Source organism: Theropithecus gelada, chromosome 14 (genome assembly GCF_003255815.1).
Source record: "Theropithecus gelada isolate Dixy chromosome 14, Tgel_1.0, whole genome shotgun sequence".
NCBI lineage: Eukaryota > Metazoa > Chordata > Mammalia > Primates > Cercopithecidae > Theropithecus > Theropithecus gelada.
In genome coordinates this window covers 101864797-101875918 of record NC_037682.1, presented here as the reverse complement: position 1 = coordinate 101875918, position 11122 = coordinate 101864797, and the positions used below count along the sequence as shown (strand labels likewise).

General features: G+C 37.7%; 1 protein-coding gene across 4 annotated transcripts in view; it reads left to right on the top strand.

The window, feature by feature from the left end:
- RDX (radixin) overlaps positions 1-11122 on the top strand; it is a 117389-nt gene that overhangs the window by 45276 nt on the left and 60991 nt on the right. For 3 of the 4 annotated variants that reach the window (XM_025356184.1, XM_025356183.1, XM_025356185.1), the window contains one exon: positions 5181-5311. The exons of the other annotated variant lie outside the window; for it this stretch is intronic. In XM_025356184.1, the coding sequence (XP_025211969.1) occupies positions 5181-5311 (131 nt within the window). The remainder of the gene's footprint in view (positions 1-5180; positions 5312-11122) is intronic. 4 annotated transcript variants of the gene reach the window in all.

Below are 11122 nucleotides of genomic sequence, written 5' to 3'. Positions count from 1 at the left end.
GGCTGAGGCAGGAGGATTGCTTGAGCACAGGATTTTGAAGACAATTGGGGCAACAGGCAACATGCAACATAGTAAGATCCTTTGTCTTAAAAAAAAAAAAAAAAAAAAAAAGTAATGAGTTGGGTTGTTAACTTTCACGGGCTCTGTCCTTTTTTATTGTGGTCATGTGCTTTAGGATTACATTGTGGTTCTAATCTTAAATGCTTTTTAAAAATACTGTTTATTGGGCTTTACTTTCTATACAGTACATTCTTATCCATCATAGCCTTGCATTTGCCTCTGTCAAAGAGAAGACTTCTTTTAGTTTCTACTTAATTTTTTTTTTTTTTTTTAAGTAGAGATGAGGTTTCTCCATATTGGTCAGACTGGTCTCGAACTCCTGACCTTGTGATCTGCCTGCCTCGACCTCCCAAAGTGCTGGGATTACAGGCGGGAGCCACCGCGTCCAGCCAGTTTCTTACTTAATTTTTAAAAATCATCTTAAAGCTTTCACTGTCTCTTTAAGGTCTTCTAGCATGAGATAAATGAGGAATTACTTTTTGTACAGTTCGTGTATCTCATACTCATCACTCTATTATGCCTAATTGTTCTGCTCATTTGTAATGTTGATATATTATTTACATTCTCAACTTACTATATTTATATGTCCTCCGTTTCATGGCTTATAGAGGAGTACTATATGGCTTCTAGTACAGGTAGTGTGTTTACTTAGTATCATTTGGTAATGGTGCTATATTTTAGTTACTGTAAGGCTTAGATGGAAGTGGAAGGCTTAAGTTTCTTTTTTGGCACAATAATCCATAGCCTGGATAAATGTTAGAGTTCTTCATAGTAAGCATTTATTGGCTGCTTTATACTCAGTTGGAATTCAGTAACTTTTATTCAGTTTGAATGCCTAGGAGATACATTATTCTAATCACCTAGGAATTGGCAGTCTTTCAGAAATGATGCTGAGTCATTTATTCCCTGCTTTACAGGTCAGAGAGAAATGGCAACTGTATGTGTGGAAACAATTTTGATTAAGCCCACTGGCAAAGTAGCCAGCAGACATACCTGGGAGAATGCTCAGAGGTATGCTGCCTGTGCTGCTAGACTCTCTTGGGCAAGAACAGTAGTTGGGAAAGAGTAGCAAAGAGACCTCTTTCCCTACAATACTTTGGTATATTTGGCTGTATTTACTCCCTATAATTTTCATAACTTTGGGGTGTTTTTGGCAATGAAAATGACCTTATACACTATGGGTGGTTATTCCATGTAGTCTTTGCTCTTAAATTATTTGCATCCAAATTGAATTATGACTCATAATTTTTGCACGTTTTTGTATGGCTAAAATTGTTTCCACATGTAAAAACTGAAAGCCCCAAGTTTACAGTTTAGAGTTACATACCCAGGCACCAATTGTAGGTTAGCTGTGGGAGATTCTACATCAAGGCTGGCTAGTGTCATACAAAGAACACAGGCTTTGGAACTAGATAAATGTGAGTTTGACTACTCTTCTAACACTCATCAAACAGATAATTTTGAGCCTGTGTTTCCTTGCTCTTAATATGAAAATAATATTCTTACCTTCAAGGGTTTTCATAAGAAAGCATGACAGTGGTATACAGGCATTTAGCAAAGTACCCGGTATTTAATAAAAAATAGACATTATAGTAGTTCCTAATATTATTATAAACTAAGTTGGATATGTTTTTAATATTTATGGAAGAAAAATGTAATTGAACCTGTTTGATCTTTAAAAAGTAAGGTATTCTAAAGTAATTTTTTACATGTTAATACAAGGAATAATAGTTTATTGATGTTATTTATGTCCTTGAAATAGAACAACTGCGTTGAAATGAGTGTTTCCAAACCCAAACTCCAAATAAAAAATCTGCATCTATTATTAGAATAATCACAAAAGACTTCATGACGAAAGTGGGACTAAGGCTTGAAGGTTAGAGAGAGGGAGAGATATGTTCAGAAGAAGAAGCCAATATAGATGAATATGTAGAGATAAAAATGTTTGTGGTGTGCCTCTGGGCCAGTGAGGTCCTTTCAAATGAATAGCATCTGGGGGAGCCACAAGATCTTCTTGTTTCATAAAGGAGACAAGACAGGCCTACAAAAACTAGGTATCACTGAGTAATGTAAAGGGTTGAAGGCATTTGTATTATTTGAATGAAGTGTTGGCTGGAGATGGCCATAGTCAGGGTAGGATTCTTGTAAAATGTGAGATGCGAGCCTCACAAAGTACAGTAAACTACAACATGTTTTAAATATTATTATCAGGTTAAGTATCTGCTATATACTTACTGCATTTTTCAGTAGGAAGATCATTCCCCACCCCCTCCCAACTTGCATGTGGCCAGATTATCTCGATTCTCTTTTTGTGCTTCCATATCTCCTTCACCTCCATCCCTGAAGAACAAATGAAACATCAATAGGGAAAAGCTAAATAAAACCAACACATCCATCTCCAGAAAGGGGCATATATGCCAGAGCTGGATCTGAAAGGCTCTTAGTTGGTAGAATATGATAGTAGCCTTCTGGTTGAGATCTGGTTTGCAGTGTAAGTCCTTGAGAATTGTCTTGGGACTTTGGGAAAGGAGTAGGGGGAGATAGTTCGCTTGGGAACTGTGGGAGAACTGGATGTGATTGCATAGAGGCTGGGGAGTGGTTGGGTAGTCTAATCAACATCCTAGGGTGGCAGACAACCTGGCGTGGAAAAGAATAGCTTTTGGCCATACTAGCAATTACTTGGAAAGTACTGTGCTTTTGCTTCTTTAGCTTTCATACAAAGCCTGATGTTTTAGCTGTCTGAAGAACACAGAAAGGTCAGCAGCCGCTGTAGGGGCCACCAGGCCTTTCTTTTGCCCGGAGAGATTGGGAAACACAAACTTTCCCTTAAATTCATGTCTTCGAGAAGTGTGGAAGCTTGTAACTCCTTAAATCTCTTTGCCTATATATGCTTTATAAATTGAAATAGGATGAAGAGAAAGAGGTGAATGTCCTGCAGAGTGAGCCCAAGTACTGGGGTTAGGTATAGTTATTGGCTCTTCCTCCTTGCTGTTGAGAAAGTACCTCATAGGCATAGGGAACTCCAGAACAGAGATGGAGCTTCCCTTGCGTGAATGACCACCAGGCCCTAGTTTTTTTGTTTTTTATTTGGCAGGGTCTTGCTTAGTTGCCTGCCAGGCTGGAGCACAGTGGTATGATCATAGCTCACTGCAACGTTGACCTTCTGGGCACAAGTGATCCTCCCACCTTAGCCTCCTGAGTAACCAGGACTATGGGTACACACCACCATGCCTGGCTAATTTTTTATTCTTATTTTTAGAAGAGATGAGGTCTCGCTATGTTGCCCTGGTCTTGAACTCCTAACCTTAACCAGTCTTCCCGCCTTTGCCTCCCAGTGTGGTGGGATCTTAGGCATGAACCACCATGCCCAGCCTCTCTAGATTCCTAAATGGTGGGAGGATTCATCAAACTAGCAGCGAGGTGTGGTGACCCTTCATGTTTTGACTTGGTGCACTAGGAGGTCACCATCAGTGTCTGACCTCTTGCTGACTTGTGACATCTCTACTTGTTTGCCCCAAAGGGGAGCTCTCTTTCTGTTTTAGGGGCAAATGGGTATCTAGGAGCTGCAGGAACTTTAAAATTTAGGTTTATAAATAAGGGAGAAATCTTTGATAGCAAAACTTTGCTGATAAGTTTATCAGAGACTGCAACTTGAGAAACTACAGGGTTTTGTGCTTGAAATTCAGAATTGACAGCAGCTGGCAATGCTGTCTTTGTGGAACATTAAAGCATACTCGGATAAGTTTCAGAGATGGAATCATAACTGATTTTTTAAGTTATTAAAGTAGTGATTTGAATATTGATTCAACTTAAGTAAACAATATTGTCTGATAAGAGTTTCCCCATGTGCCTTTTATTTCTGTTTATATTTTTGGCCCCCAACATAGATTCTGACCCATGGTAGGCTCTCGGTAGATGTTTGGTGAATGAATTTGGCAGTGTTATTTAAAAGAAACACTCTCATCAGGCCCATGGCAGATGCAGCTAAGTGATCAAGGCATTTTTCCCACTGAGCTCTGATGATATTTTTTAAGATCATTAGCCACCTACTATCATTCTAATGGAATTGTGAAAGGAGGTGAAATTGATTTGTCATCTTGTATCTAGGCATAAATGGGTACTACCCAAGAAACTAACTTGGATTAATTCGTTTTTAATGATTGAAAATTGTTGCCCTCCCTGTTGTAAGATACATGCCTTTGTTTGCTCCCTTCCCCAGTAGAGGGCTCCTGTTAATCTAAAGATGGCATTTTTGGGGGGCATGCAACTGTGTGGTTAACTCTTTTGGTGCTAACATTTAATTTGTTGTCAGAGTTCATCCCGTATGCAAATGGTAAATCTAATTTTTCCCCCACTAAAGTGTGCCATATAAGCATGTTCCATACACAGGGATATATCTGACAGTTATACTTTACTAGCAGTTTTGTAAACTCATCCTTTGAAGATGTTCCTAAATGTCTAAGTTTTTAATATTTTTAAAAAATAGTCTCAGTGGTCTTTATTGTGAACCCACAATAAGTAATACATTGGAACCCAGAACATTATATACATACATGAGTGTATGTATGTCATAGTCCTGTACTTTTAACTATATATACTATTTTGAACACAAGTGTAATACAATGAAAACTCTGTTAAAATATTTATGCTGTCGTTTCTTCTTAGTCGATTCAGTTAGTTCTTAGGGTTCACGTGAATAATATTTCCAATTATTACTATTTTATTTCAATAGTTTTTGGAGTATAGGTGGTTTTTGGTTACATGAATGGGTTCTATCATGGTGAATTCTGAGATTTTAGCACACCTGTCACTTGAGCAGTGTACACTATACCCAATATGTAGTCTTTTGTCCCTCACCCGACTCCCAACCACTCCCTCTCAGGTCCCCAAAGTTGATTATATTACTCTGTCTTTGCATCCTCATAGCTTTGCTTCCACTTTATAAGTGAGAACATACGGCATTTGTGTGTTCTGAGTTACTTCACTTAGAATCGTGGCCTCCACCTTCATCCAAGTTGCTGCAGAAGACATTATTTTGTTCCTTTTTATGGCAGAGTAGTATTCCATCACATGAATAATATTTCTATTAATTTGTAACAGCAATTTCTATTCCTTTTAAGGGCACAATTAGAGAATGAAAAGAAGAAAAGAGAAATAGCAGAAAAGGAAAAGGAAAGAATAGAACGTGAAAAGGAAGAGCTAATGGAACGTCTGAAGCAAATTGAAGAACAGACAATTAAAGCCCAGAAAGGTAAAAGCTTCTTTTTGAGAATGGATTAAAAATTATTATTGCTCTGTTGTCAGAGAGTGGTATTTTTTTTACTACTCTTATACCTTATTTGTTATATAGGAAAATTGTGTATTTAATTGCCAAATTAATACTTAGTGGAATCACATCATAAACATGTTTCACTAAGATTCATTTAATACAGTGCTGATGTTTCTCTTAAACACGCAAATATTTTTCTTAGTTTTTTATTTTAAACATGCAAGTATTTTTCATATGTATTCTTAAATAATTGTAAATGACTGTATATATGGGCTCTATAAACAGAAAACACATATCCAATACATTATGGCATTTAAACAAAAATATGCAGTGCTTTATGGCTGTATAAGTAAGGAATTTAAGTAATTTAAAGTAATTTAAGCTATTCTGACTATATGAACTTTTTTGGAACTCAGGTCCTAAAAAGATTTTATTTTATTCTACTAGAAAATACACAACACAGAGACGTGTTATGTTTTTTGTTTGTTTTTGGTAATATATTTGGAAGAACTTACTCCTTAGGCAATATATAACCAAAGTGCTACTGTATATAGAAAGGATACACTGGATTTATAATATGTGGTTTATATTAAGTAACTTTAGGATATACTACTTTCACTCAGCAAATAGTGGAGAAAGCAAGAAAAAAAAGTATTGCATGAATAAAATGTTTTTCTCCTCTCTAAGCAGCAGGCTCTCAGAGATAACATGAAGTCTACACTATTTATGAAAGCTCTATTTAATAACCTGGTTTCCTGCAATTGGTAAAACAAGCTATTCAGTTCTGTTGGAAATAGCCAACATGGGATGAATATCCCTTGTTTAATGCTTGGGAACAGAAGTATTCCGATTTTGGGATGTTTGCATTGTCCTATTGAGCATTTCAAATCTGAAAATAAAAAATCTGAGCTTTTTTTTTTTTCTTTTCTTTTTCTTTTTTTTTTGTTTTTGTTTTGAGAGACACAATCTTGCTCTGTCATCCATGCTGGAGTACAGTGGCGTGATCTCGGCTCGCTGCAACCCTGCCTTCCGGGTTCAAGCTGTTCTGCCTGAGCCTCCCAAGTAGCTGGTATTACAGGCATACTCCACCAGGCCCAGCTAATTTTTGTATTTTTAGTAGAGAGAGGGTTTCACCATGTTGGCCAGACTGGTCTTGACCTCCTGACTTCAAGTGATCCACCCACCTTGGCCTCCTAAAGTATTGGGATTACAGGCGTGAGCCACCGTGCTTGACCCTGGGCATTTTCTTTGAATGTCATGTTGGTGCTTAAAAAGTTTTAGATTTTGGAGCATTTCAGATTTCAGATTTTTTGGATTAGGGATACTCAGTCTTTAGTCTTATTTAAGATATATTTTGATTTCTAACACCAGCCTGCTGTGGTGGAGACATACTCTTGAGCAATGAGTAGAATAATTGTGAGGGAGAGTAGCTAGAGGGGAAAGCCAAAAACATTGCTATAAATGCACAAGCTGATTGATCATTTCAATTCCAAGAGGATTAGAAAAATACCTCTAGGAGAATAGATAGTAATAACCTAGGTTTTATTCTCACTCATTGGAAGACTCACTTCTCAGAGCCATGAAAGCCCTAGAAACTAATTCAGCTCAATGCCCAAGGGTAGTAAAGCATTTGTTTTCAGACCACAACTCAGGGGCAGAACTCGTTTCCTGAATTGCACTTGATGCTGTTTCTGCCACCCTAGGTACCTTTTTAAAAAAATCGATCAGAAAAGACATTTATGAAGTGTTCCTACTTTGTGCTGCATTCTAGGAATACAAAGATCTAGCATAGATGGGAGTAAAGCCTGTAATTGACAGAAATACATACATAAAAATATTAATAAAGTGAGATAATGTGTGCTAAGTGCCACGTCAATAGTATAGGCAGTGCTCCTAGAGGAAGAATGCTGTAAAAAATGTGGATTGTACCGAAGTATGTTAAAGTTTAAAAACATTACTGATCTGATTTTAAAGAAAATATTAAATCATGGCACTTTATCATTGATATGTTTTCTGGAGAAAATAGGTATTTACTAAATCTTTCAATCTCATTTAGGGTATATAATAAAAATGTTAATGATTTACAAGTTAAGAAGCACTAGAGAATATAAAGAAGAAAGAGTAGAAGAAAGAATATAGAGCATTCCTACCAAGATAATTTCAAATCAGTCATCTTAAGGCAAAGGACATCCAATTTTTAAAAAATTTCTTCTAGGCCGGGCGCGGTGGCTCAAGCCTGTAATCCCAGCACTTTGGGAGGCCGAGACGGGCGGATCACGAGGTCAGGAGATCAAGACCATCCTGGCTAGCACAGTGAAACCCCGTCTCTACTAAAAAAACAAACAAACAAACAAACAAAAACAAAAACAAAAAATTTCTTCTAATAAAACTTGCCCAGGCTGTCCTAAAGTCTGCACGATTCTCTTATAATTTATGCTAATTCTCATACAAATTCAGTAACTTTGGCCATATCTAAGTCATGATTTAATAGACCAATTTGTAATTTTTTATTTAAGAAGAAACTTTTTTATACTTACTGTAATTTTATTTAAATTTTTAAATTTGAAGTCATTATTTTAAGTGAATCATTAATTAATGATTAACCAGGGTCTCATAATTAATCAGGGTCTTATTCTGTTGCACGGGGTGGAGTGCAGTGGTGTGATCAAGGCTTACTGTAGCCTCGAACTCCTGGGCTCAAGTGGTTCTCCCGCATTGACGTCCCAAAGTGCTGGGATTATAGGCATGAGCCATTGCACCCAGCCTTATAGTTGTATTTTTTAAAAAACAAAAATTTGGCCAGGTGTGGTGTCTCATGCCTGTAATCCCAGCACTGTAGGAGACTGAGGCAGGCAGATCACTTGAAGTCAGGAGTTCAAGACCAGCCTGGCCAACATGGTGAAACCCCATCTCTACTAAAAATACAAAATTAGTGGGTGCCGGTAATCCCAGCTACTAGGGAGGCTGAGGCAGGAGAATCACTTGAACCCAGGAGGCAGAGTTGGCAGTGAGCCAAGACTGCACTACTGCACTTCTGCCTGGATGCCAGAGCAAGACTATCTCCAAAAAAAAAAAAATCATTGAAGTAGACATAGAGTAATATACATATTTCTAAGTATGAGGCTCAATTTTTACAAAGTGAATTTACTCCCATAAGTGCCCTGAACATGATAGAGAAATTATCTGCCCTCAGTGTCTCCTTTTCTCTTTTTCTTTTAACCTCAAATGTGATTTCTGTCATTCTGACTTATACCATCATATAGAGCTTAGTTTTATCGTTTTCTAATAGCTTTGTTGAGATATAGCTTATAATTTATATACCATGTAATTACCCATTTGAAGTATGCAGTTTAAGGATTTTAAGGGTTTTTAGTGTATTCACAAAGTTGTACAGCTATCACTATAATCAATTTTAGAACATTTTCATTATTCCAAAAAGAAATCCCATACCCATTAGCAGTCTCTCCCATTTCTTCTCAGTACCCCTTCCCTTTGCTCTAGACAACCACTAATCTTTCTCTAAAGATTTGTCTGTTCTAGACAATCATATGAATGGAATCATGCAAAATGTGGTCTTTTGTGACTGGCTTCTTTTGTTTAATATAACATTTTAAAGGTTCGTTCATATTGTGGCATTTATCAGCACTCCACTCTATTTTTTTTTTTTTTTGAGACGGAGTCTCGCTCTGTTGCCCCAGGTTAGAGTGCAAAATGGCGTGATCTCGGCTCACTGCAACCTCCACCTCCCAGGTTCAAGCAATTCTTCCGCCTCAGCCTCCTGAGTAGCTGGGATTACAGGCACCCGCCACCACACCCAGCTAATTTTTGTATATTTAGTAGAGACGGGGTTTCACCATGTTGGTCAGGCTGGTCTCGAACTCATTTTATGGATATGGTATATTTTATTTATTTGTTTGAAATCTGATGTTTTTGATTGTTTCCAGTATTTGACTAAGGTGACTAATGCTGTTGTGAACATTTGTTGTGTAGGTTTTTGGTTTTTGTATGTCTTCATTTCTTTCGGGTGTATACCAAAGGAGGGGAATTGCTGGGTCGTGTGGTAACTGTGTTTAACTTTTTGAGGACTGCCACGTTGGTTTCTAAAGTGACTGTACCATATTACATTCCCACCAGCAAGTTTGATTTCTCCACATTTCACCAATACTTGTTAATGTTTGTCTTCTGGAGTATAGTAATCTTAATGGGTATGAAGTGGTATCTTAGTTTTTATTGCATATCTCTAATACCTGGTGACGCTGAGTGTGTTTCCATGTGCTTTTTGGACATGCATATTGCATGTGTCCCTTGTGTTTTGTTTTTTTCTAAGACAGTGTCTTGCTCTGTCACGCAGGCTGGAGTGCAGTGGCATGATCCCGGTTCACTGCAGCCTCAGTCTCCGAGGTTCAAGCAATTCTCATGCCTCAGCCTCCCAAGTAGCTGGGATTACAGGTGTGCACCACCATGCTTGGCTAATTTTTATATTTTTAGTAGAGACAGGGTTATACCTTGTTGGCCAGGCTGGTCTCCAACTCCTGGCCTTAAGCAACCTGCCTGCCTTGGCCTCCGAAATTGCTGGATTACAGGCCTGAGCCACTGCACCCAGCCATGAATCAGTTTTTATTCCTGTTACTAATGATTGAAAGTACATTTGCTCTATGCCCTTACCAATTGTTCCACTAGTTTATTGTTAGGGTTTGGTTTTGTTAGCCATTCTGGTGCATGTATAGTGAATATACAGGTTAAGCATCCCTCATTCAAAATTCCAAAATCTGCAATGCTGTCAGTAAGCATTCCCTTTGAGTGTCCTGCAAATGCTCAAAAAATTTAGGATTTTGGAGTAATTTGGAGTTCAGATTTTTGGATTAGGATACTCTGTCTGTAGTTTATTTCTTGATTACCAGTGATGATAAATATTTCATGCTTTTCAGACCACATGGTCTGTGTCCCTTCACCTCTGCTATTGCAGTGTGAAAGCAACCGTGTACTATAATACCTAAACAAATGAGGGTGGCTATGTTCCAGTAAAACCAAAAAAAAAGCATTAGATTGGGTTTACTCCATGAGCCATAGTTTGCTAACTCCTGTATTAACTCAGTTAATTGGAGAGGAAATAGCAGAAACCATTTATGGGATATATGACTGTTAAAAACCTTCCTTTTTTAGAAGAGACTGGAGTAGACCTGATGTTTTCAGAGTTCGTTTTAAAAGTTTTTTAAAACTTACACTTTTATACAATTCTTAGTATACCACAAAATAGCTATGCCTTATCTGTCATTTTTCAAATTGACCTTTATTACAAAAAGCTGATAAAAATGAATATTGGGGAATGTTTCAAAATTTAACTTTGTAATCCAGACTTATTTCTCTTTTGCATAGTACAGAAACAGTTTTTATTATGAGAGAAAATAAAGCATTGAGGTTTTTGGCTTTTTAAAAATTTTTTTTATTTTTATTTTTTATTTTTTGAGACAAAGTCTTGCTCTTGTCCCCCAGGCTGGAGTGTGATGGTGCAATCTTGAGTCACTGCAACCTCCGCCTCCCGGGTTCAAGCGATTCTCCTACCTCAGCCTCCCGAGTAGCTGGGATTACAGGTGCCTGCCACCACGTCTGGCTAATTTTTGTATTTTTAGTATAGAGACGGGGTTTCACCATGTTGGCCAGGCTGTTCTCAAACTCCTGACCTCATGTGATCCGCCCGCCTTGGCTTCCCAAAGTGCTGGGATTACAGGCGTAAGCCACCATGCCCGGGCAGTTTTTTGCCTTTTTTTTTTTTTTTTTTTTTTTTTTTTTTTT